The 27,236-nt window shown below is 48.5% G+C and overlaps 1 protein-coding gene across 2 annotated transcripts in view; it reads right to left on the reverse strand.

The window, feature by feature from the left end:
• LOC140389267 (low-density lipoprotein receptor-related protein 2-like) overlaps positions 1–27,236 on the reverse strand; it is a 533,746-nt gene that overhangs the window by 406,460 nt on the left and 100,050 nt on the right. For both annotated transcript variants that reach the window (XM_072473460.1, XM_072473452.1), the window contains exon 4: positions 14,043–14,159. In XM_072473460.1, the coding sequence (XP_072329561.1) occupies positions 14,043–14,159 (117 nt within the window). The remainder of the gene's footprint in view (positions 1–14,042; positions 14,160–27,236) is intronic.

Consider the following 27,236-nt stretch of genomic DNA (forward strand, 5'->3'; position numbering starts at 1 on the left):
GCCCGGGGTGCCATGCCCATAAGAGGTGGGGTGAGGGGGGGCTTAAGAACTCCGCAAGAGATTAGTTGGGTGCAGTGGGGCGGGGGTGGGGGGTTCCGGAAACCACAGTGGGGTAGCTGAGAAGGGGGGGGTCAAACGATTGGCGCAGCCTTTAGAAATGGCACCCCAATCCACACGTATCCTTCCTGCACTGGCGAGCCAACTGAGCTTGCCAGTGCAGGAAATGATGTAAGTGTGGCCTCGGCGGGATGTTCCCCGCTGAGGCTAGAAACCCAGCAAAGTACAATTGCACAGCATGGTCTTTCTCGCTGTTGCACCTTGCTCAACGTGCCCAAAACGGGACTCTGTTTTTGTCCTGTTGAATTGCGCCCAATGTAAACATTTAATGAAATGAAAATCGCTTATTGTCACAAGTAGGCTTCAAATGAAGTTACTGTGAAAAGCCCCTAGTCGCCACATTCCGGCGCCTGTTTGGGGAGGCTGGTACGGGAATTGAACCGTGCTGCTGGCCTGCCTTGGTCTGCTTTAAAAGCCAGCGATTTAGCCCAGTGTGCTAAACCAGCCCCTGTCAGAGTTTGTCGGAGACAATTATTTGTCGGAGACAACCTTTACCCATGCTGCTACCAACAGAAAGTCAACCTACCCACAAACCACAGACTGTACAGGTCGGAGGCAACTATTTCCAGTGGTGCATTAAAGGATATTTACCTGGGGTGCAATTCAACGGCCTTGTCGCACCCGACTTGATATTTGCCAACTAACCCCCATGCACCAATCCAGACCCCCTCCCCCAGCATATGACTGCAATGTTGTGTATGGATTTCCATGTAATGTTGAACATTTTACCAACAGTACCCAGGTGTGTTAAATCAGAAATAAACCCCAGAAAATGCAGGAAATACTCAGGTCAGGCAGTATCTATGTTGAGAGAAAGAGTTAACGGGTGGTATTTGATGAAGGTGACAGGGGTCTTGATCAATGGCTGGATATCCAGCAGGAGTGCTGCGTTGCCTCATTTAAGGATGCCTGGGTTCCATGTTTGCTCATCCCACAGCGAAAAAGTTACTGGTTGGCATTCAGATGAGAGATAAGCTTAGGTTTCGACAAGGAAATTATTCAAACGGACATGTTTTTAATACTGAAGAAGCACTGTTCAATTTGCATACTTTCTTGGCTTTGGCCTTCAGGTCCCGGAGGCGGGGGGTGGAAGGGGCCCCCAAAAATGAAGTTGAGCACAGGGTCCCACCAATTGTAAAGCTGACACTGATAAGAATATTAAAATTGCCTTCTACTTTAAGTTATCACTGCTGCCATCTTATCTGGAAACCACTTTCAAATCTGCATCTGGACATTAATTCTGAAATCTTATCATGCCGATTATATTATTTAAAAACTAGAATGTAGTATCATTGTAGAGAGTTTAGAAGATGTTTCTATCATGAACTCATTGTTCGAATAAGCAGAATATAAAGTTAAGCCTGCGGATTGACTCACCAGATGTCTGTTGTTTTCTGTGTTTTTAACTCTTAGGTTGCCATAAACGAGCTGGAAAATTATTGTTTTCAGGCCAAACCACGCAATGTTATGTTACAATATGAACATGAATTGATATAAAAGATACAATTAATACACAACTCCAAGTATGATCAATGAACTGTGTGTGTTATTTTGGCAAAAGGTTGTAAATGTGTGAATAAGACACACTTGTTTAAAAATCTGCTTTCAGTTTATGAGTTAATTAGTGATTTCATGAGTTAAATGTTTCTTGGGCACTAAACTGGAGTCTTGCACATTTAGCACTTTAAAAAAAAAGTTTTTATTAAGGTCCCCCCCCCCCCAATGAATCCCCCCACTGCCGCCGCCTCCCCCCCCCCCCCAGCAACTGATGGTGCTTAGTTCCTTGAAGTAAGTAATAAAAGGCTGGCACCTCCAATAGAACATCTCCACTGATCCCTTCACGGTGTACATAAGTTTCTCGAGGTACAAAATCTCCATTAGATCCCCTAACTATGACAAGGCACGAGGTGGGGTTGGAGACCGGGCAATCAACGAGGGGAAGGCAAGGACATTTGCATCCGCCCCCGTCTGCAGCCCCGGTAAGTGAACGGTAGAACCCTCAAGAGTATTGACAGTCGGAGAGATCTAGGTGTACAGGTCCACAGGTCACTGAAAGGGGCAACACAGGTGGAGAAGGTAGTCAAGGAGGCATACAGCATGCTTGCCTTCATTGGCCAGGGAATTGAGTATAAGAATTGGCAAGTTATGTTACAGCTGTATAGAACCTTAGTTAGGCCACACTTGGAGTATAGTGTTCAATTCTGGTCGCCACACTACCAGAAGGATGTGGAGGCTTTAGAGAGGGTGCAGAAGAGATTTACCAGGATGTTGCCTGGTATGGAGGGCATTAGCTATGAGGAGCGGTTGAATAAACTTGGTTTGTTCTCACTGGAACGACGGAGGTTGAGGGGCGACCTGATAGAGGTCTACAAAATTATGAGGGGCATAGACAGAGTGGATAGTCAGAGGCTTTTTCCCAGGGTCGAGGGGTCAATTACTAGGGGGCATAAGTTTAAGGTGCGAGGGGCAAGGTTTAGAGGAGATATGCGAGGCAAGTTTTTTCCACAGAGGGTAGTGGGTGCCTGGAACTCGCTGCCGGAGGAGGTGTTGGAAGCAGGGACGATAGTGACATTTAAGGGGCATCTTGACAAATACATGAATAGGATGGAAATAGAGGGATATGGACCCAGGAAGTGTCGAAGATTTTAGTTTAGATGGGCAGCATGGTCGGCTCAGGCTTGGAGGGCTGAAGGGCCTGTTCCTGTGCTGTACATTTCTTTGTTCTTTTTTCTAAGTCTGACGCCCCAAATATGGCAACCAAAGGACAGGGCTCCAGTTCGATATTTCAAATCGCCGACATGGTGTTAAAGAAAGGGACCGAAAAACTCACAAGCTTGGGACAGGACCGAACATGTGTGTGTGGTTGGCCGGGACCTGGGATACCGCTCACAACTATCATCAACCTCTGGGAAAAAACTGCTCATTCTCTCCTTGGTTAGATACACCCTAAACACTACCTTAAGCTGGATCAAGCCCAGTCTCTCACATAGAACATAGAACATACAGTGCAGAAGGAGGCCATTCAGCCCATCGAGTCTGCACCAACCCACTTAAACCCTCACTTCCACCCTATTCCCATAACCCAACAACCCCTCCTAACCTTTTTGGACACTAAGGGCAATTTATCATGGCCAATCCACCTAACCTGCACATCTTGGGGCTGTGGGAGGAAACCGGAGCACCTGGAGGAAACCAATGCAGACAGGAGGAGAACGTGCAGACTCCACACAGACACTGACCCAGCGGGGAATTGAACCATGGACCCTGGTGCTGTGAAGCCACAGTGCTATCCACTTGTGCTACTGTGCTGCCCACATGAGGTCATGTAGTTCACCCTGCGAAGGGCCTCACTCCGTACTTCTTCATCTCCTTTGGGCCCCAGCTCCCCCTCCCACTTCACCTCTACTGAAGGTATGGACTGCACTGAGTGACAAACAATGACCACATATCAGGACAACCGGGGACTGAGGAAGAAATGTCAAAGGTTGTCAGACACAATACTGGAGTTCCTGCTGAGGATATTCAGAGGAGGAGGGATGCACTGAACCCACGGAGGGAAAAGAAGGCCACATAGGCAAATAATGCAGCTAATGTGACAGGAGGTCATGAAGAAGGTCACAGGCAGGGGCCAGCTCAATGACATGGTTCCGACATCACATGACATTTAACAATTTGACACAAGTGGTCAAGGCAAGAGCCCATCTCACCAACACAGTATTCACGAAATACACCACAACCAACATCACAACCACAACACACTTCATCCATCATCTTCCTCCCACAGTCCAAAGATGTGCGGGTTAGGTGAATTGGCCAATGATAAATTGCCCTTAATGTCCAAATTGCCCTTGGTGTTGGGTGGAGGTGTTGAGTTTGGGTAGGGTGCTCTTTCCAAGAGCTGGTGCAGACTCAAAGGGCCGAATGGCCTCCTTCTGCACTGTAAATTCAATGATAATCTATGATTAATCTAGGACAAAGGTTCGGCGCAACATCGTGGGCCGAAGGGCCTGTTCTGTGCTGTATTTTCTAAAAAAAAAAAAAAAATCTATTGACATTCTAGCATTCATGGAAACCACACCATTGCATTTTGACAGGCACTACTCACACCTCAGACACATCTCACAGCTGTTAAAACAAGTGAGGCATCACACATACAAACTCACCTACCAATTCACTCATTCATAATCAGCATTCTTTTCCTTCTAAGATAGCAAATAACAGGTGCTGGCAGGACCTGACTGGGGAGGGGAAGCAAGACTGCATGAGATCACTCCCCTTGACCAGGCAATGATCATACTGATCAGAGGGAAGTGATCGATGTCATGGCTACAGGCAGACCAGGGGATATCTTCCTTAGATATATGTGGCCACCCCAGCTCCCTTACACATCCCCAGTCACCAATGCTCCTTTGACAGAACCTCCCAAACTCCAACTACTGGCACCTAGAATTACCAGGGTAGCAGACGCATAGGAATGTCACCATCTGCATAACCTGGAACTCTATCACCATTCCTTCATTGTTGCTGGGTCAAAATCCTGGAAATCCCTCCCTACCTACACCACCTGGACTGAAGCAGTTCAAGAGCTGGCTCTTCTCAATGGCAATTAGGAATGGGCAATAAATGCTGGCTGAGCCAGCTATACCCACATCCCTTGAAATCATTTTTTAAAACTATTCTTAATCCCGAATCCTCCAAAGCTATCCCACCTATAGCGACCACATGCACATATCCTAGCCCTTCAATATTATCATACGCCGTTCCCGGGGCAAGATCCATCTCAAACCCACCCAGAGATTTGAAGAGGAGGAAGGACCATTTTGCCACCTCCCCATGTTATCCCCTCCTCCAGAGAAGGAGGAAGTAGGGGCGGATGACGGCAAGAGCAAGAATGATGCATCACTGTGGCAGGCACCTGCTCAGAAGCCACCATCACATGCCACTTAAAAGCTAGATTAGAGCATGAATCGTCACAGTTTTTTGCATCAGGCACTAATGGGCAGCAGCGATACTGGATGGAAGAGGCACTTCAGGGCTATCTCGTTAGGGTGAAAGATCATATACTATAGTTTTGTGGTGAAGTCAGGGCCTTTTAGGACAAGCTTCAGATTAAGGCAGGTAAAACAAACGTATTGTATGATTAAAAAAAAAATACTGACGATACTGGAAGTCTGAAGTAAAATCAGGAAATGCGCGATATATGTCAGGCCAGACAGTATCTGCAGGTAGAAATCTATAGAAGGCTGGATTCTCGTGAAGGAGGCAGGAATGTTGAGACTTTCTGTCTGGGCATGACCCTCTCCCCCGCTGGGGGCTGTACACATCTGTGCACCTCCAGCTAATTTTGCTCACCAGATGCACATCATGGGGGATTTGTGAATCACGTCGGCAACAATTTAACAGGCGGGGGGGGGCGGGGTGATGATGATTGCCAGTTGTAAAGTCCTGCTCATGATATTTGAATAAATTCAAATGGGAATCCTGACGCTTGATGTCCCATTACGTCATTACGTGAGGGGACAATTGCAACAGGAAGCCCTGCAGGCATTAAACCCGTTTGGGCTCCCGCGTGATTTTCTGCCCCCACTGCCAATCCTGTCCCCTGAAAACGTGAGCTCAAAATCGCTCCCTTTATCACATCTCCCAACTGCTCCATGATGATATGACTACAGCTGTCTTGAGTGGGAGATCAGAAACAGATGCCTTCAAAATCCGGAGCAGGGCGAGACAAGGCTGTGTAATAGTCCCAATACTATTTACAATCTACTCTGACAGTGGCTAATTACCTCATCAAAGATCTGCAGCAGGATTCTCCGATCCCCCGCCGGGTTGGAGAATCTCCGGGGAGCGGTGCGAATCCTGCCCCGCCACCCCGACGACGGCTGATGTATTCTCCGGCGCCAGTTTTCGGGCGGGGGCGGGGTTCATGCCGGTCGGTGCCATTGGCAGCGCGCCCCCCGGCAATTCTCCGGGCCCCAATGGGCCGAGTGCCCGTCCGTTTTTGGCCAGTCCCGCCGGCGTGAGTTAGGCATGGTCCTGTTGCGAGTTCTTTTTGTTGTCTTTTTCTATGGCTCTGTTCCAATTATGGCAATCAGTGAGTTTGCCCTCCTTTCTTTTGATATCTATGTTCTAATGTTCAGAGTCGCCAAGTATAAAATGATACCACCACAAGGTTCAACCGGCTATCGATCAAATGCCAAACACCAGTTAGTTAGTTCAAGGTCAAGGGTACTTTATTTACACACAATTAGTCATGCAACATAAACACTACTAGTTAACTACACCTATCGACTAAGACAACCTGTACTTAACTTCGGGCACCCGGCTTAGGTCAGAGAAACAGTGGCCGCTGTTCGATTCTGGACCTATCGAGTCCGAAGGGGTAACTGCTGCTCAGCTAGGCTCATCCGTCTGGTAGCGAGCGTTGAACTTGGACTTGTTTCTGGTGTTGCTGCAATTGGAGATGGTCGTGGCCGGGGCGCCAGGTCCAAGAGAGGATGAATATATGGCGAATCCTTCTTCTTATACTTGGGAGTTATTGTGTTCTTTTGGGCGTTCCTTCAGTTTGGACCCCACTAATTGGGTGATCCCCGATCACTATGTTCGATTTCTAACCAATAAATGGGCGGCGATCTGGATGGCTGGGCGTGTCCCAAGTGGTCACTGACCCCGTTGTTTGTGTTTCCCTTGAACAGGGAGTGGCGCCGAAATGTCTGGGACTGTACAGGTTGCTCGAGTACCAGTTCTTTGTTTTGGTGATGATGGGCAATCAAATGCTAATTGGCCCCATTAAAATGCTAATTGGTCGGAGTTTTGATATCATCTGGACTTCTTGCTTGCAAATATGTATTTCAGGTTCTGAGCCTGGCTGAGTCTTGCCTTGTCCATTTTACCCGCCAGGCTTTGCAAGTTTCTCTGGACCTAGTTGTAAGTGGCCACCCCAGATGGCTACAGTCCCACACGGCGGGACCTGGCAGGTAAGTCGGCTGGGGCGACCCTCGGGGGGGCCCCCACGATGGCCTAGCCCGCGATCCACCAATCTGCGGGCGGGCCTGTGTCTTGGGGGCACTCCTTCCTTCCATGCTGGCCCCTGTAGGGCTCTGCCATGGCCGGCGCGGAGAAGACCCCCCCCTGCGCATGCGCCAGAATACGCTAGCCGGTCTGCGCATGCACGGAACAACACCGGCGGTTCCGTGCATGCGTGAGATTAGCCAGCCCTTCGGCGCATGCGCGAACTCGCACAGTCCCTCCGGTGCCGGTTGGAGCAGCGCCAACCCCTCCGCCGTCCACCTAGCTCCCGGAAGTGTGGAGAATTCCGCACTTTCGGGGGCTGATGACGCCGGAGTGGTTGGCACCGGTTCTCCCGCCAGTGTGGGGACTTAGTCCCCGGAAAGGAGAATCCAGCCCCTGGTGTCAATGCTAAATACCATCAGTCATCTCCATACCAAAACTAAACTGATCACCATTGATATACATGGGACAGAATTCTCCGGCCATTGGGTCCTCTTTTCCTGCTGGCAGTGCACATACGCCTGCGGATTTCCCAGCTGCCTGTGGTGGCTTCAATGTAACATCCCAAAGACAAGCAGCAGGAAGAGAGAATCCCACCACCAGCGAATGAAGCGCCGCCAAGAAACACGCAGTTGATGGATTGGAGAATCCCGATCATCATCCACAGATGGTGGATGACCACAGAGTTGTTGCCCACTCTGTATCAGATTTGAAAGTCACTTTCGATCTCTTCAATTCTGCATATAAGCATCTCTTTGAATGTCATGTTAGCTCTACCTGTGATCCCAGATTCACAGCAATGTATTTCATTCTTAAAAGTGCCGTCTGAAGGGGCAGCATGGTGGCGCAGTGGTAGCACTGCAGTCTCATGGTGCTGAGGTCCCAAGTTCGTTCCCGGCTCTGGGTCACTGTCCGTGTGGAGTTTGCACATTCTCCCCGTGTTTGCGTGGGTTTCGCCCCCACAACCCAAAGATGTGCAAGGTAGGTGGATTGAACACGCTAAATTGCCCCTTAATTGGGAAAAAATAAGAATTGTGTACTCTAAATTTATTTTTTTTAAAGTGCCGTCTGTTCAGGGGCAATTAGGGATGGGTAAAAGATAGTGGCCCAGCCAATGACACCCACATTCAATGAATAAATAAAGGTCTCCTTGAGTCCTTGTCCTTGCTATCCTTGTACTGGTTGTCCTCCTTACTCTCCTCTCCCTCTCTCCTCCAGCATTTGATGCACCTTTGTCTATTTCCTCCTCCCATTCCTGTTACCAGACCAAGGGAATTCAGAGGAAGTAAAGACTTGAGCTCCCTCATGAGGGAGACTCCTCATAGATTCAGCGGACACTGGTGTCTGGGTAGGTTGCTCATCTATGGGATCTGTCTTGGTAACATCTGCAATTTATTGTTCAACCAAGGTTTGCCTATTAATTCACATGTACCTCATGTTTAATTCTGAATGTAGGAGAATAAGATAGATATTATAAATTGTTTTACTTTCCTGACTTTGCATAGTAAAATTTATTTTGGTTGGTAAAATGGTCCCCATGACCAAGTCAGTCCTCTTTTTTTGGTGATTATTATATGACCTCGAATCATGCACAATAGTGCTATGGACACTTTAATCGCAGAAAATAATTAATCTTCAACGACAAAGAATATTCTGGAAGAAGTTGTGTTTTAAAAGACAAGTTCTTACATGAGTAATGCTGGAAAAAGAGATATTTTACAAGGAAAGGTAATTAAGCAGATTTAAAGAAGCTGGAAACCTGTTGATTCAGGTGGGCTGTGTACAAAGGGAGACACCTGGTAGTTTATAGCTCTGAAAAAAACCATGCCTGTAAACTACATTTAAAAGTTGGTTTTGGTTTTATCTTTCTATTTGACAGGACTGGTTTCATAATAAATAAATAAGTTTGTTGTTTATTGATCCTTTATCCTGGGTAACAGGAGCAAAGGCAAACAAACTTGCTGAGTAAATCAAACTTTTAAACTGATGGTGCAACCTGTAAAGTAGTGGGGCTAGTCAAACTGCGCACTCTTCCCATCTCTAGCAATAGCACAGCACTGACTCTCAATGCGTGATGTCCGCAGAGACTTTGTGAAATAAATGTTAACAGAACTTTGTGAAGTCTTGACAAAGTGTCCCAGGACGTCTCCCAATATACACTGAAAGTCCTCTTCAAATCCAGAGTACTCTGTCAATCTCCAGTAGCAAATAAACAATGAAAGCTGAACATGGCTTTAAGTAACACTCAAAATCCTCACCAATAACTTATTTTCCACTGTTCAGCTAGTTAATATTAGAAGTGATTGTCCATTACAGACCATGCCTGAAAAATGGCATTCAGCCTCTTTAATGAGAGTTAGGAGCAAAATACATTGTTTATTGCAGAGTAAAGGTTAACTCTAATGATAGTTAATAAGGGTGGCACGGTGGTGCAGTGGTTAGCACTGCTGTCTCAGGTGCCAAGGACCTGGGTTGATTCCGGCCTCTGGTGACTGTCCATGTGGAGTTTGCACATTCTCCCCGTGTCTGCATGGGTCTCGCCCCCACAACCCAAAGATGTGCAGGGTAGGTGTATCAGCCATGCTAACAGTGCCCCTTAATTGTATAAATTTAAAAAATAATGATCGTTAATAAGGTGAGGAGCAATGTTACAGTGATGTCACTCACTGACAGAAGATGGCTGAGAAGTATCTTAGAGAGTAACTCCAGTTATATCATGGTCTAACTTAACCTTTGTGAATAGTTAGTATATAAATCAATATGATGTCCTCAGGAAAAGACCATTGCCTCCAGCAATAATTCTTCTAGAATAAGAAATTACAAATCCCGAGATACAGCCACAAAAATAGATAGTGACCAGGGATTTCTCACTCTATTGAGCAGATGTCTCCAGCTGTGTCACCTGCACCATCCACAGGCAGGAGCAGAAAGAGCCACTTCTGCCCTTCTCCATCCAATCAAAGCCCTGGGAGGGTCTTGGCATGGTTTGCTTGACTATAAAGGGAGATATTTCTTTACAGTGGTGGATTAATATTTCCTGAAATTGTCATCTCTGATTACCGACCACAATTCGCCAATGAGCGTTTTCAATCCATTGTGTAGTATATATTTGTACATGCTACAAGGTCCCCAAATACCCTAAGGCTAACTGAGAAGCTGGGTGAAGAGTAAACACTGTTAAAGACTTTTTGAAGAGAATGATGACTATGAGTTTGCTCTACTTAGTTATCATTCAACACCGTTATGGGTTTGCCCCATACGAGCAAGCTCAAGACCCAACTTCCTTTCTTGCCCATGCTTACTATAAATGCATGGTGAAAGACAATCATTGGGCTGGGGTGAAGTAAGAAGCCTACTGAGCGAGTCAAGTTCATACATTTAGCCAGATGCATAGGCTCAAAACCTTCCAATTTTTTAGAAAGGGTGAGACAGTTTTGATCAGAGAGCAGAATCGTGCAGGAACAGTAATTGAGAAGCTACACCAACCAAGATCGTATCTGGTCAAGACTCAATAAGGCATCAGTTGAAAGAATAGATCTGTCCTAATCTCCATGAACAGAACACTATGGGCGGCAGAATAGCACAGTGGTTAGCACTGTTGTCTCACAGCGCCAGGGACCCAGGTCCGATTCCCGGCTTGGGTCACTGTCTGTGCGGAGTCCGCAGGTTCTCCCCGTGTCTGCGCGGGTTTCCTCCAGGTGCTCCAGTTTCCTCCCACAAGTCCCGAAAGACGTGCTTGTTAGGTGAATTGGACATTCTAAATTCTCCCTCCGTGTACCCGAACAGGCGCCGGAATGTGGCGACTAGCGGCTTTTCACAGTAACTTCATTGCAGTGTTAATGTAAGCCTACTTGAGACACTAATAAAGATTATTATTATTAACAGCATAGACAGAGTACCCTGAGCCTCAAGAGAGTATCACACTACTGAACCACAATGAGGGAAACCAGGAATGACAACCCCTAAGAACTGACCTCAGAAGAAACTGCTCAGCAATTCAGGAAGACTGGTGAAACCATCATTGAGACTTTTCCTTTAAGAGAAGAGACTTAGGGGGAGGTGTAGTAGAATCTGTATATGGTTTGGGAATAAAGACTTAGGGAAAGATGTAGACCAAAGGGATAACTCTAATGATAGCGACACAGTATGTGTGTATGGAGCTATGTCACAGTGATGGCACTCACTGAGAGAAGATGACTGAGAAGCATCTTAAGGAGTAACTCCAGTTATATCTTAGTCCTACAGAATCAAAGAATTGTTACAAAGCAGAAGGCCATTTGGCCCATCGTGTCTGCATTGGTTCTCTAAACGAGCATTATGACTTAGTGCCACTCCCCCGCCTTCTCCCCATACACCTGCACATTATTTCTATTCAAGTAATCATCTACTGCCTCTTGAATATCTTGATTGAACCTGCCTCAATCACACTTCCAGGCAATGCATTCCATACCTGAAACACTTGCGTGTGAAAAAAAATTCTTACATCTGGGGCAGGATTCTCCGACCCCCCGCCAGGTCGGAGAATCGCCGGGGGACGGCGTGAATCCCGCCCCCGCCAGCTGCCGAATTCTTCGGTGCTGGGGTTTTGACGGGGGCGGGAATCGCAGCACGCTGGTCGTCGGCTGCTGGCAGCGGGCCCCCCCCCCCCCCCCCCGGCGAATCTCCGGCTCGCCTTGGGCCAAGTGGCCGCCTGCCTTCGGCGGATCCCGCCGGCGTAAATCACAACAGGTCCTTACCGGCGGGACCTGGCTCCAGGGGCGGCCTGTACAGTCCTCGGGGGGGCGCGGGGTTTTCTGGCCCCGGGGGGTGCCCCCACGGTGGTCTGGCCCGCGATCGGGGCCCACCGATCCGCGGGCGGGCCTGTGCCATGGGGGCACTCTTTCCCTCCGCAACCGGCCGCTGTCAACCTCCGCCGTGGCTGGTGCGGAGAAGAATCCACCTGCGCATGCACTGGGATGATGGCAGCACGTGCTGGCGCTCCCGCGCATGCGACAACTCCCGCCGGTTGGCGTGGCACCATGCCCTTCCGCGCCGACTGGCATGGCGCCAAACACTCCATCGGCGGCCTAGCCCCTGAAGGTGCGGAGGATTCCGCACCTTCGGGGCGGCCCGACGCCGGTGTGGTTCACGCCACTCCTCGGCGCCGGAGTTGCCTGCCCACCGGTTCTCAGAGAATTCCGCTCGTCTGGGCCTTGTTTCGGCTAATTGTCGGAGATTGATTCCTATGATCGTCAGCAACACCATTGGCATTATATCATGCACCAAACAGGCTGGTGGGCGGCAAAATAGATGGCGACCTTGGTCATTTTAGGATTGAGCAATCCTTATGTACCTATGTTGGAGGTGGAAACGTTTGGAAGAATTGAGTTTTCTTTGATTGAAAAGCAGGGGATACCATCAAAGACTCATGACTGATATGGTTAACCTGGGAAGAGGGATTCTGAACTGATGTATGGGGTAATTATGCAGGGTGTATGAGAATTAAGGAAAGTAGATTCTCATTTGAAGTTTGCCATGCTTTCTTTCATCCCTAGTTTTGCTTTCTGGTGTCTAATGTCTTAATTTATGCATTGTTCATAATATCTTTAAGGTACTATGTCATTTTTGGAAACTCAAAACTGATTCTTCAAGCTTCACTGAATTTGACTACTTTGATCCTTGTCATTTTATACAACTGTATATATTCATAGATAGTTATTTTTAAAATAAAATATGAGTTCTTAAGTTAGGTCCTGCAGTTTTAATTAATTGCTGAATATTTTACCCCATTTTACTGTCTTGTATTTCATACTTTCTGTAAAAGGTTTAATTGTAAAATTTTATAACTTGTTAAAATTAAAAGACATATCAAAACGTTAAAGGAATTTGCAACTACTGTACCATATTAATCCGTCACTCATAAGTCTTCCATAAAGTCCTATAAGATAATAATCAAGATAGGAATACCCAGAGCAGTGCTCTGAAACTGGCCATAATTTTGCTATTCTTTCTTTTGCTATTCACCTTCCACATAAAATGGGTAAGATTATCTACCCATTTAGGAACATCTAAGAAATAGCTGTTACTTTCTGTCAAACAGACTGTTCTTCCTCACCTACATTAACCAATCAAAACCTTTAATATCTGAAACCTTCAAATTACTCAATTCACACCATTTAATGCCAATCAGCAACTCCACAGAAAAACAGATTATTAGCCTCAGGGATACTTTCTGTTTATAAAATATTTTGCAACACATTTTTTCAGTGTGTAATCATGAATAGAATACAATATAGAAACTTGCCCAGGTGGCTAATGCAAGATCAATACTGTATGCTTATGATTATAAAATCAGAATAATTTAGAATTATTTCTCAATGTCAATACGGATAAACTTTGCAATGGCATAGCAATCAAACCACTCACCTTAAAGGAAATTTTGTCAGGTACAGCACTTGCACCATATTATTTAATAGCAATAATTGCATAAAGTTGAAATGTTCCCACCCCAGGCATATATAGTCCGTTATGCATGATTGCTTTTATTTATTTTGGCTTTGGAAACCTTAACCTGCAGCTATGTGTGAAATTGAATCACCAAAGCCAATCATATTCCTTTTAACAAGCTCAGTGGTTAAAATCCAATGTACCTGTGCAATGTACACCTCAAGTTACACAAAATAATGTCATCAATAACGATATACATACATTTAAAATACAGAACAGCAGCTGGATTTTGTCCTATAGCACTGGCCAACTAAATGACAGCCATCGGTAGCATTAACAGGACCAAGCAAGCCACTGCAATCGCTTCACTGTATCTGCTGTAAATTTCACAAAACGAGAAGCATATTGCGGACAATTGCTTCCAACTTAACAAGGTGACTAAAACGCCAAGGGAGCAAAGGCTGAAGAAAACGCAGTATAAGACTTACGACAGCCTCTTTCATCGACTTTGTCAGTGCAGTCATCAAAATGGTCACACCTGTAATCACTTGGGATACATTCCCCATTGGTGCAAGTATACTGCTGACTAGAGCATGTCTTTGCAGCTACACAGAGAGAAAAGAGAAAGAAATGCATGTTAAAAATAAGAAGGAATTTTACATTCTTAAAATGCTTACCTACAATTCGTCGTTGGTTATACGTTGGAATCTACTAACAAGTTAAGCCCATACAATATGGAAAGTAATCAAAAGATACAGGGCGGGATTCTCCATTAGCTGACGCCGAAATCGGGAAGGGGGGAGAATCGGTTCCAATGCAAAATCGCGGCAATTGCCGATTTGATGCCAAATCGCAATGCTCCAGCACCTCGACAGCGGCGTCAATGCGTTCCGGAACACACATACAGTAGATACCATTTGCATATCATTAGCAGGCCCGACTGGTATTCTCCGGGACCTCCACGATTCAACGCCTCCGATGGGCCGAGTCACCGATGGCGTGGTTCACTTGTGCTTCTAGAAATTATGAAACCATCGTGGCAGCTGCTGAGGGAGAGAGGCAGTGTCCAACATCACCATAGTTTGCTGACAGTTGTGACGCTGGCCAGGGGGGGTTCTGCCAGGGCCGGGGGGAATAGCGGGGAGTGGCCAGGATGTGGGCTGTGGGGCCGGGGTGGATGGGCATGGAACACCATTGCCGCAGCAGGCAAGGCAGCCCTACTGCTGTGCACACTGCTAACAGCCCACTTTGAACTTAGTTCAAAACTAAGTTTTAAACAAGATCGTAAAGGTGTCCCCCCAGGGCACCCAAGCCAACCCATCAGCTGTATGGACATGCTCCAGCACAACCAGTGCCATCTTGTTGGCTGGGATAAGTGTGTGTGGGGAGTGTAATGTGCATGAGTGGCTGTAGCTTGTCAGCCTCCTGAGTGTCAGTCATGGATCCAGCGAATCCTGCATCGTTTTTCATTGGAATCGATTGTGTTCCATGCGGCACCAGCCTAAGCCCCTTAATAGTAGCAGGATCGGTCCAGGTGTGGCGCCAGTTTTTCTGTTGTGAAAGTCCACGAATTATGCATTCGTGTCAACACTTAGTCTCAGGAACGGACAATCTAGCCCATAATTTTCCTTTTATTCTGTTCATGTCAGCTGTAGAAACTAATTTATCTCAGCACAACACTAAACAATTAAAATGATTTTCAGTCAATATAGGTTATATTTGAATCATTTACCTTCTAGCATGGCAAGGATTCTCCGATCCCGCGTCGGGTTGGAGAATCGCAGGGGGGGGCGCGAGAATCGGGCCACGCCGCTCCGCCAAATGAGCCCGCGGGGTTGCCGCCGCCCGGTCGGGGGCCGGTGAAAGCCCCCCCCCCCCAGCGATCCTCCGTGCCTCGACTGGCCGAGTGCCCGCCGAGTTCGGCCAAGTCCTGCCGGCGTGGGTTACGTATGGTCCTACCCAGTAGGACCGCGGAGTTCTGGCTGCGGGGCCGTCCTGGTGGGGGGGGGCGGAGGGATGCATCTCCGGGGGGGCGGGCTTCCACGGTGACCAGGCCCGCGATCGGGGCCTACCGATCGCCGGGCGGGCTAATTCCGGTGGGGGTCTATGTTCCTCCGCGCCGGGCCTCTGCAGGGCTCCGCCATATTGCCCGGAGGCCGGTGCAGAGATGGTAGCCCACACGCATGCGCGGACCCGCACCAGCCGTGGCGCGCATGCGCTGACCCACGCCAGCCGTGGCACGCCAGCTTGCGAGCGCCAGAGCAGCGGACACCACTCTGGCGCCGTACTAGCCCCCTAGGAAGGGGTGAATGCCTGGGCCTGGAGGCCCGTTGACGCCGCAGTCTCTCGCGCCGGTTTTGGCGCCAGCGTCAACACTTGGCCGGGATTTCAGAGAATCCCGGACCATGTATATAGTATTGCACTTGGCAACAGATTATGTCCTTTTTTTTAGAAAGTAGAACTTTTTTGTCAGGGCACAATTTCTGCTTTATTTTAGGCAGGAATGTGGATTATTATAATTTTTTATTTGCTTTCAGGAAAAATTTGGCTTTGTACAGGAAGAATTAGACTTCCAATCGTGAGGGGAGATTTAGAGGCCACCCACTGGACGGAAGCGGAATGGCAGTGCCCCAGAAATGCAGGTTATTGAATTATCTCCTTGTTCCCATCAGCAGTGTGACCTTCACCATTTTCTCCAGGGTCCTCAGAATAGGTGACATTAAGCAAGTCTAGACCTTATTATAGTGCTAAAATCAAGATTCTACGACATTGATAGCATCCCGAAACCATTTTTGGATTCAACTAGGCAGCCCCCTTTAATAACACCCGGCCCGGAAAATGGATCAGGTCTCCGACTGGCACCATTGCATGGTCAGCTTCCCAATAACCGCATGGAAGAAAAATATATCTCACCATCTTTTGCAGTAAGATGACCAAGGAAACAGATGGAGCAAAAAGGCAATATAAATAGTTTGTGTTGATTCAATCTAAAGCACTGGTCAGACTCCACCAGTGTAGAAACCATAAAAACCATAGGAAAGTTACAGCACAGAAAGAGGCCATTCACACCGCCAGCTGCGCTGGCTGAAAAAATGAGCCGCTCATTTTAATCCCACCTTCCAGCAACTGGCCAATTTTCTTTCAGGTTACAGCACTTCAAGTGAAGATGCGGGTACCTTTTAAGTGGGTTGAAGATTTATGCCTCAATCATCATGCCAGGCAGTGAATTCCAGACACCTAACACCACCTGGGCGAAAAGGTTTTTCTTAATATCCCCTCTAATCCTTCTATCAATCACCTTAAATCTATGCCTCCTGGTAATCAACCTCTTCTCTGGTCAAAACAAGCCTTTCCTGTCAACTCCACCCAGGTTGCTTCATAATCTTGTGCACCTGAGAACCAAGTCACAACTCAGCCTCCTCTGTTCTAAAGAAAACAACCCTAACCAACCCAATCTTCCCTGATAGCTATAATTGCCAAGTGTACATCATTGTGAAGCTCTGATCGTCCAATTAGGGGAAGATTATTATTGCAATTGACAGGGACATAAAGGAGCGAGAAAAGTTAATTGAAGATGAGGAATTTAAGTTAGGAAAAAATAGTTTGTAAGACTGTATTGCTTTCTCTTGGGGAAGATGAAACTTTCAGTTGCCGCAATTGAAATTTTCAAGATAATGAGAGAATTGATAAAAGTGGCCCAAATAATTTGTTTACTGTGGCAAAGGGGTTTAAATACTATGGGCTCACTTTAAAATTAGGAGCTCAGACGTAAGATGTAAAAATGGAAATTTAGTGGAACTTTTCAACCAAAGTATAATGTAATGGAATACGTTTTCAACAAAGGCTACTGAAGTGGAAAGTACAGATGGGTTTAGGAGAGAATTAGATTGATGAATATGAAGTAAAGAATGCAAAAAAAATATTGATCTACTCAATATAGCTGTTGGAATTTCCTTGCTCCTGTTCAAAGTGTTAAAAGCCCAACATGGTTAAATTTGTCTGCACTTCAATAATAAGAATCCTTATTAATTTCACAAGTAGGCTTACATTGACACTGCAATGAAGTTACTGTAAAAAAACCCTAGTCACCACACTCCAGCGCCTGTTCGGGTGCACTGAGGGAGAATTCAGAATGTCCAATTCACCTAACAGCACATCATTTGGGACTTGTGGGAGGAGACCAGAGCAGCCGGAGAAAACCCACGCAGACATGGTGAGAACGTGCAGACACCGCACAGACAGTGACCCAAGCCGGGAATTGAACCCGGGTCCCTGGCGCTGTGAAGTAAAAATGCTAACCACTGTGCTACCGTGCAGCCCAAAGATTCAGCACTAAATTTCTTACATCAAAATAGATTGGTAGCAAGAATACAACATTCCTTACTCACGGCACAAATTGGAATGAGACAGTTAGAGACCACTCTGCTCCTTTTCAAGCAGCTAAACTATTCTGTTGGGAGAATTTCTTTTCAAATTTCTGTTCACTAAACTTAGCACAATCACAAATAACAAGACAATGGCCTGAATTTTCTGCTCCCATTTTTGTTGGGCGGGATCAGCGACAGGAGCATAAAATCTCATGAGAACTCCCAAATCGCGTTTCACACCGATGTGCCTCCCTCCATCAGTGAAGTTCAATATCGGGAACCCCATTTGAATACATTAACATCTCATTATCAGGCCCCTATTCCTAAATCATTCCCCCACCCGTCAAAAAATACATTCACATCGGCAGGAAGGCAGAATAGTGTGAAGAACAATTGGTCCACCAAGGCCTGTATCTGGTGAATAAGAGGTTGCCCTGCCAGTGTTACACTGTGCGACCCAGCCCTTGAGGGTTTTTTTATGGCGGAGAAAGCTGCCTTTGCTATCAGCGGCTTCAACGCCACTTTTCCCACCCGCTTTTGGCTTTGCCGAATTCTGGGAAATTCCACAATGAGTATATTTTTTGACCTTCAGTAAATGACACTGCACCCAATTCAAATAAATCATGGATACAATTATTCTGAAAGTGACTCCTCCTGGTGTTGTGATTATTTTGGGAAGTCACAATTCTAACTGAAATTTAGCAATGGGCGGGATTTACCGGCTGTTGACTCCGGCGGGAAATTCTGGCCCCACAACGGCGCACAGGTTTCCCGGTGATGAGGGATGCAATCAATGGGAAATCCTGTTGATAACAGCAGGACCAGTAAATCCCGCTGGAGGACCACCTCCGCCACCGAAAATCAGGCGTCGGGTTTGTTGGTAAATCCCGCACAATATTTCTTAAAAAGTTAGCCAGAGTCTATTTTCTTTTTGGAAAATATTCTATTCAAGGCATTTTGACATACACACGGAAATCAGAACAACAAAACAACTTAATAAACAACCACACCCCACCTACCCCTCTGACGCCAAACAACCCACCACATCTCGTCGTCCCCATTTTAACCCCCCAAACCTCTCCTTCTTGCTGTCTCTTCAATCCTCCTTAACAAAATCGATAAGCGGCTTCCATCTCCGGGTGAACCCTTCTGCCGACCTCCTCAGAGCGAACTTGACCTTCTACAGCCTCAGGAATTCTGCCAGGTCACTCACCAGAGCCCGCTTTCAACGTCTCCGAGTCTCGCCACCCTAACAAATTCCGTCTCCGGGCTATCAGGGTGGCAAAGGCCAAAGGCCTCTCTCATCGCATTGAGTCCCGGGTCTTCCGGCACCCCAAATATCGCCACCTCTGGACTTAGAACTACCTCCACAACCAGCGCCTCGGATATCACGCCCGAGTACCCCTGCCAGAACCCCTCAGTCTTGGACACACCCAGAACATGACGTGATTTGCGTGGGCTCCCGCACCTATCTACACCTATCCTCAACCCCAGCAAATAACTTACTCATCCTCGCCCCATCATATGTGCCCTATGCGCCACTTTAAACAGGATGAGGCTTAATCTCACACATGACGAGTATGTGTTCACCCTCTGCAAGGCCTCCGTCCAAGTCTCGGCCCTCACCTCCCCTCCCAGCTCCTCCTCCCTTAACGTCCCCACCAGGGCTCTCTCCCACTACATCAATTCCTTATAAATTTCCAACATCTTTCCCTCCCCTATTTAATCCTTCGACAGGACCTTGTCCTGCAACCCCAAGGGCAGCAGCTCAGGAAAGGACAGCACCTCCCTCCTTACGAAGCCCCGAACCTGCAGGTACCTAAAGCCATTCCCCCTGGACAACTCATACACTTCCTCCAGGTCCTCCAGCTCCGCAAATATTCCCCATTAAGAACAAATAACCAAAACACTCAATCCCCACTTGTTGCCTACCCCTAAACCTCACATTCAGCACCGTCGGCGCAAACCTATGGTTATTACAGATCGGTGTCCACACGGAGGCACCCTTCAACTCCAAGAGTGCCTTCGTCTGCTCCACCAGCCGAGCCAAGTTCAGCTTATGTAACTGCGCCCAACTCTGGACCACCTGGATATCCAAATACCTGAAACCTGCCCTCACCACCCTAAACAGCAATTCCCCTAGTCTCCTTTCCTGCTCTCTGGCATTAATTGGGAACACCTCACTCTTTCCCATATTCAACTTGTATCCCAAAAAACAGCCAATTTTCCCAGGATCTCCATGATGCTTCAGATGTTGCCCACCGGGATGGAAATATATAATAATAACAGGTCACCACATACAATGAGACCCTATGCTGAGCATCCCTCACTAAATTCCCCTCCAGTCCCTCGATGCCCTAAACACCATTGCCAACCGCTCTATCACCAAGGCGAAGAGCAACAGGGAGAGCGGGCACCCCTGCCTCATCCCACGATGTAGCCTGAACTCACTCCGTCCGTACGCACACTTGCAACTGACGCCCTAGACAACAACCGGACCCAATCCACAAACCCCTGCCCGAACCCAAACTGCCCAAAATTTCCAACAAATACACCCATTCCACGCAATCAAAAGTCTTCTCCATGTCCAATGCCACCACTACCTGCACCTCCTGCCCCTCCTACATCATCATGATTACATTAAGTAGCGTCCTCACATTCGCCAACACCTGCCTCCCCTCCACGAACCCCATCTGATCCTCACTCATCACCTCCGACACATAGTCCTCAATTTGAGATGCTAACACTTTCGCCAATAACTTGGCATCTACATTCAACAATGATATCGGGCGGTATGACCCACACTGATCCGGGTCCTTGTCCCTCTTCAAAATCAGGAAACTGGAAGCCTGCGGCAATGTAGGGGGAAGCTTCCCCCTCTCCCTCGCTTCATTATACGCCCTCATCAGCAGTGGCCCCGGATCCGCCCCAAAACGTTTACAAAACTCTACTGGGAACCCGTCCGGCCCTAGGGCCTTCGTCGCTTGCATTGCCCCCATACCATCCATTGCCTCCCTCAGCCCAATTGGGGCCTCCAGCCCCTGAACCAGCCCCTCCTCCAGTTTGGGAAACTCCAACCCATCCAGGACCGTCCTCCCGGTTGGGGGCTCTGACTCATAGAGCCTCCTATAAAAGGCCTCGAAAACCCCATTCACGCTCTCCAGGTCCATCACCACCTTACCCTTATGATCCCTCACCACCTCCTGCTTTCTCAACTGATGGCCCAACATTCTACTTGCCTTTTCCCCATACTCATACACAGCCACTCTGGCCTTCCACAGCTGTCCCACAGCCTTACCTATAGAAACTAGCCCAAACTCCATCTGGACCCTCTGCCACTCCTTCAACAACCCTGCCTCCGGCGCCTCCGAGTATCTCCTGTCCACCCTCAAAATCTCCTTCATCAGTCTTGCCCACTCCTCCCACTCTGCCTTCTCCCTATACGCCTGAATTGATATAAACTCCCTCCTGACTACAGCCTTGAGTGTCTCCCACAGCGTAGCGGCTGTGGCATCCCCCCCGTGCCGTTCAGCTCCACAAAGCCCTGAATAGCAGCCCATACCCGCTCACACACTTCCTCATCTGCCAGCAACCTCACATCCAACCTCCACTGCGGCCGTCAGACCTCCCACTGAACCTCCCGCAAATCAAACCAATGCGGCGCGTAATCGGAAACCACAATTGCCGAATACTCCGAGTCCGACACCCCCGCCAGCAACTTCTTTTTTTTTTTATAAATATTTTATTGAAAATTTTTGGTCAACCAACACAGTACATTGTGCATCTTTTACACAATATTATAACAACACAAATAACAATGACCTATTTTATAAACAAAAAATGAATAAATAATAAATAACAAAAATGAAAACTAACCCTAATTGGCAACTGCCTTATCACAAGTAACACTCTCCAAAAATATAATTTAACAGTCCAATATATAATTATCTGTCGCAACGACCTATACATATTATACAGTATATATTAGCAACCCTGAGAGTCCTTCTCCTCCTCTAAGTACTCCCCTCCACTTCTTGGAACCCCTCAACGCTATCGCCAGGGGCTCAATCGCCAGTGCAAACAATAATGGGGACAGAGGGCATCCCTGCCTTGTCCCTCTATGGAGCCGAAAATATGCAGATCCCCGTCCATTCGTGACCACGCTCGCCATCGGGGCCCTATACAACAGCTGCACCCATCTAACATACCCCTCTCCAAAACCAAATCTCCTCAACACCTCCCACAAATAATCCCACTCCACTCTATCAAATGCTTTCTCGGCATCCATCGCCACTACTATCTCCGTTTCCCCCTCTGGTGGGGCCATCATCATTACCCCTAACAGCCTCCGTATATTCGTGTTCAGCTGTCTCCCCTTCACACACCCAGTTTGGTCCTCGTGGACCACCCCCGGACACATTCCTCTATTCTCATTGCCATTACCTTGGCCAGGATCTTGGCATCTACATTTAGGAGGGAAATAGGTCTATAGGACCCGCATTGTAGCGGGTCCTTTTCCTTCTTTAAGAGAAGCGATATCGTTACTTCAGACATAGTCAGGGGCAGTTGTCCCCTTTCCTTTGCCTCATTAAAGGTCCTCGTCAATACCGGGGCGAGCAAGTCCACATATTTTCTATAGAATTCGACTGGGAATCCATCCGGTCCCGGGGCCTTTCCCGCCTGCATGCTCCTAATTCCTTTCACCACTTCTTCTACCTCGATCTGTGCTCCCAGTCCCACCCTTTCCTGCTCTTCCACCTTGGGAAATTCCAGCCGATCCAAGAAGCCCATCATTCTCTCCCTCCCATCCGGGGGTTGAGCTTCATATAATTTTTTATAAAATGTCTTGAACACTCCATTCACTCTCTCCGCTCCCCGCTCCATCTCTCCTTCCTCATCCCTCACTCCCCCTATTTCCCTCGCTGCTCCCCTTTTCCTCAATTGGTGTGCCAGCAACCTGCTCGCCTTCTCCCCATATTCGTACTGTACACCCTGTGCCTTCCTCTATTGTGCCTCTGCAGTGCCCGTAGTCAGCAAGTCAAATTCTACATGTAGCCTTTGCCTTTCCCTGTACAGTCCCTCCTCCGGTGCTTCCGCATATTGTCTGTCCACCCTCAAAAGTTCTTGCAGCAACCGCTCCCGTTCCTTACTCTCCTGCTTCCCTTTATGTGCCCTTATTGATATCAGCTCCCCTCTAACCACCGCCTTCAGCGCCTCCCAGACCACTCCCACCTGGACCTCCCCATTATCATTGAGTTCCAAGTACTTTTCAATGCACCCCCTCACCCTTAGACACACCCCCTCATCTGCCATTAGTCCCATGTCCATTCTCCAGGGTGGGCGCCCTCCTGTTTCCTCCCCTATCTCCAAGTCTACCCAGTGTGGAGCGTGATCCGAAATGGCTATAGCCGTATACTCCATTCCCCTCACCTTCGGGATCAACGCCCTTCCCAGCACAAAAAAGTCTATTCGCGAGTAGACTTTATGGACATAGGAGAAAAACGAGAACTCCTTACTCCTAGGTCTGCTAAATCTCCACGGGTCTACACCTCCCATCTGCTCCATAAAATCTTTAAGTACCTTGGCTGCTGCCGGCCTCCTTCCAGTCCTGGACTTCGACCAATCCAGCCCTGGTTCCAACACCGTATTAAAATCTCCCCCCATTATCAGCTTTCCCATCTCTAGGTCCGGAATGCGTCCTAGCATCCGCCTCATAAAATTGGCATCATCCCAGTTCGGGGCATATACGTTTACCAAAACCACCGTCTCCCCCTGTAGTTTGCCACTCACCATCACGTATCTGCCCCCGTTATCCGCCACTATAGTCTTTGCCTCGAACATTACCCGCTTCCCCACTAATATAGCCACCCCCCTGTTTTTCGCATCTAGCCCCGAATGGAACACCTGCCCCACCCATCCTTTGCGTAGCCTAACCTGGTCTATCAGTTTCAGGTGCGTTTCCTGTAACATAACCACAACTGCCTTAATTTTCTTAAGGTGTGCGAGTACCCGTGCCCTCTTTATCGGCCCGTTCAGCCGTCTCACGTTCCACGTGATCAGCCGGGTTGGGGGGCTTCCTACCCCCCCCTTGTCGATTAGCCATCCCCTTTTTCCAGCTCCTCACCCGGTTCCCACGCAGCTGTATCTCCCCCAGGCGGTGCCCCCCCCGCCCATTCCCTCCCATACCAGCTCCCCCCTCTCCCCAGCAGCAGCAACCCAGTAATTCCCCCCTCCCACCCCCCCCCCCCCGCTAGATCCCCCGCTAGCGTAATTACTCCCCCCATGTTGCTCCCAGAAGTCAGCAAACTCTGGCCGACCTCGGATTCCCCCCGTGACCTCGGCTCGCACCGTGCGACGCCCCCTCCTTCCTGCTTCTCTATTCCCGCCATGATTATCATAGCGCGGGAACCAAGCCCGCGCTTCTCCCTTGGCCCCACCCCCAATGGCCAACGCCCCATCTCCTCCACCTCCCCTCCTCCCCCCATCACCACCTGTGGAAGAGAGAAAAGTTACCACATCGCAGGGTTAGTACATAAAACTCCTCTTTCCCCCCTTTTTAACCCCCCTCTTCGCCCCCCACATTCGCCCCACCACTTTGTTCAAATGTTCTTTTTAATAACCCGCTCATTCCAGTTTTTCTTCCACAATAAAAGTCCACGCTTCATCCGCCGTCTCAAAGTAGTGGTGCCTCCCTCAATATGTGACCCATAGTCTTGCCGGTTGCAGCATTCCAAATTTTATCTTCTTTTTATGAAGCACCGCCTTGGCCCGATTAAAGCTCGCCCTCCTTCTCGCCACCTCCCCACTCCAGTCTTGATAAACACGGATCACCGCGTTCTCCCATTTACTGCTCCGAGTTTTCTTTGCCCATCTAAGGACCATTTCTCTATCCTTAAAACGGAGGAATCTCACCACTATGGCTCTGGGAATTTCTCCTGCTCTCGGTCCTCGCGCCATCACTCGGTATGCTCCCTCCACCACCAACGGACCCGCCGGGGCCTCCGCTCCCATTAATGAGTGCAGCATCGTGCTCACATATGCCCCGACGTCCGCTCCCTCCGCACCTTCAGGAATACCAAGAATCCTCAGGTTGTTCCTCCTTGCGTGGTTCTCCAGTGCCTCCAACCTTTCCACACATTGTTTCTGATGTGCCTCATGCGTCTCCGTCTTCACCACCAGGCCCTGTATGTCGTCCTCATTCTCGGCTGCCTTTGCCTTCACGACCCGAAGCTACCGCTCCTGGGTCTTTTGTTCCTCCTTTAGCCCTTCGATCGCCTGTAGTATCGGGGCCAACAGCTCTTTCTTCATTTCCTTTTTGAGCTCTTCCACACAGCATTTCAAGAAGTCTTGTTGTTCAGGGCCCCATGTTAAACTGCCACCTTCCGACGCCATCTTGGTTTTTGCTTGCCTTCCTTGCCGCTGTTCTAAAGGATCCACTGCAATCCGGCCACTTTCTCCTCCTTTTTCCATCCGTATCTAGGGGGGATTCCCTTCTGGTTTACCGCACAGTGTTTTTAGCCGTCAAAATTGCCGTTGGGGCTCCTATCAAGAGCCCAAAAGTCCGTTTCACCGGGAGCTGCCGAAACGTGCAACTCAGCTGGTCATCGCCGCACCCGGACCGCCAGCAACTTCTTGTCCCACACAAAAAAGTCAATCTGGGACTAAACCCGGTGCACATGGGGGACGTATGAATAAATTCCTTCACCCTCAACCTTCCAAACCTCCACGGGTCCATCCCCCATGCGTTCCATGAACCCCCTCAGCTCCCTTGCACTGTCGACACTCTCGACGACTTATGACTCAACCGGTCCAAGCTCGGATCTATGACCGTGCTAGAATCGCCCCCCGTGATCAACCGATGCGAATCCAAGGGCCTGACAAGCAGCTCGCTGCGATGCAGCGTGGCCAGTGAAAGCCAGGAGACCCCCGTTCCCAGGATCTACCCGGCTCTCAACACCTCACAAGATTCAACGCAATCCCGCGAGACATTGCAAGGGGAATCCTGCCCACAATGGGCGGGATCACATTTTAGTAAACCTGCATATTTGAGCGAGGCAGTAAACCTTACGCGAATGTGCAGATTCCCGAGGTACCTGAGGCTTTGGGATTCAATCCTTTAGTCTCGGGGACCTTGGGCGAGTGCCATTTGGTACTGTCCCCGCAAATGGGGAGCAGATGGAACAGCACTCCTAGGGGTCTCCAACGGGCTCGGAGGTCCCCTGCTGCATGACCTTTGGGCAGGGTGGTGCCACCTGGGTACCCTGGCAGTGCTAGCATTGCACCCTGGTAGTGCAAGACTGGCACCCTTGCAGTAACGCTAGTCAGCCAGCCTGACACTGCCAAGATGCCAAGGTGGCACTGCCAGCTGGAAGGGGCACCTCCAGGTTGGAACTGTCAAGGTGCCAAGTTGACATTTTTTTGCACATGCGCCATCAGTCTGGGGTTGTCCGGCATGGGCGTTTGGGGGTGCTTGGAGAACATGACATCCAACAAAACAAAGGGGTGGATTCTCTGGTGCCCCAGCTGCATGTTTCACGCGACGTGCCATTTGCTGGTGGCCAGACTCTCTGTTCCCACTGCTTGTCAATGATATTTTCTATTGGAGATACCCCACCTTATGTCCAAAGTGAATCCTTTTCACTTATAAAACATCTGAAATGGCCAGCTGGTTCCTGGATGTCATTCTAAGTTGCAGTTAACAGGAACATTCACCTCAGAAGAGAACCTATTCGGTAGGTCTATTTCTAAAAATGCAATTGTTTTACTGTATCATTGCAGAGTTAAACTTGTGATGCATTGTAATACTCTGTGGGCAGTCGGTTGGCACAGAGGTTAGCACTGTTGCCTCACAGTACCAGGAACCTGGGCTCAATTCCAACATGTAATTGTGTGGAGTTTGCACCTTCTCCCCATGTCTCCGTGGGATTCACCTGGTTGCTCCGGTTTCCTCCCACAGGCCATGCTAAATTACTCAAAGGCTAGGTTGGGTCATGGCGACAAACAAAGAACAAAGAACAAAGAAATGTACAGCACAGGAACAGGCCCTTCGGCCCTCCAAGCCCGTGCCGACCATACTGCCCGACTAAACTACAATCTTCTACACTTCCTGGGTCCGTATCCTTCTATTCCCATCCTATTCATATATTTGTCAAGATGCCCCTTAAATGTCCCTATCGTCCCTGCCTCCACTACCTCCTCCGGTAGTGAGTTCCAGGCACCCACTACCCTCTGCGTAAAAAACTTGCCTCGTACATCTACTCTAAACTTTGCCCCTCTCACCTTAAACCTATGCCCCCTAGTAATTGACCCCTCTAC

This window comes from Scyliorhinus torazame, chromosome 2 (assembly GCF_047496885.1).
Source record: "Scyliorhinus torazame isolate Kashiwa2021f chromosome 2, sScyTor2.1, whole genome shotgun sequence".
Taxonomy (NCBI): Eukaryota; Metazoa; Chordata; class Chondrichthyes; order Carcharhiniformes; family Scyliorhinidae; genus Scyliorhinus; species Scyliorhinus torazame.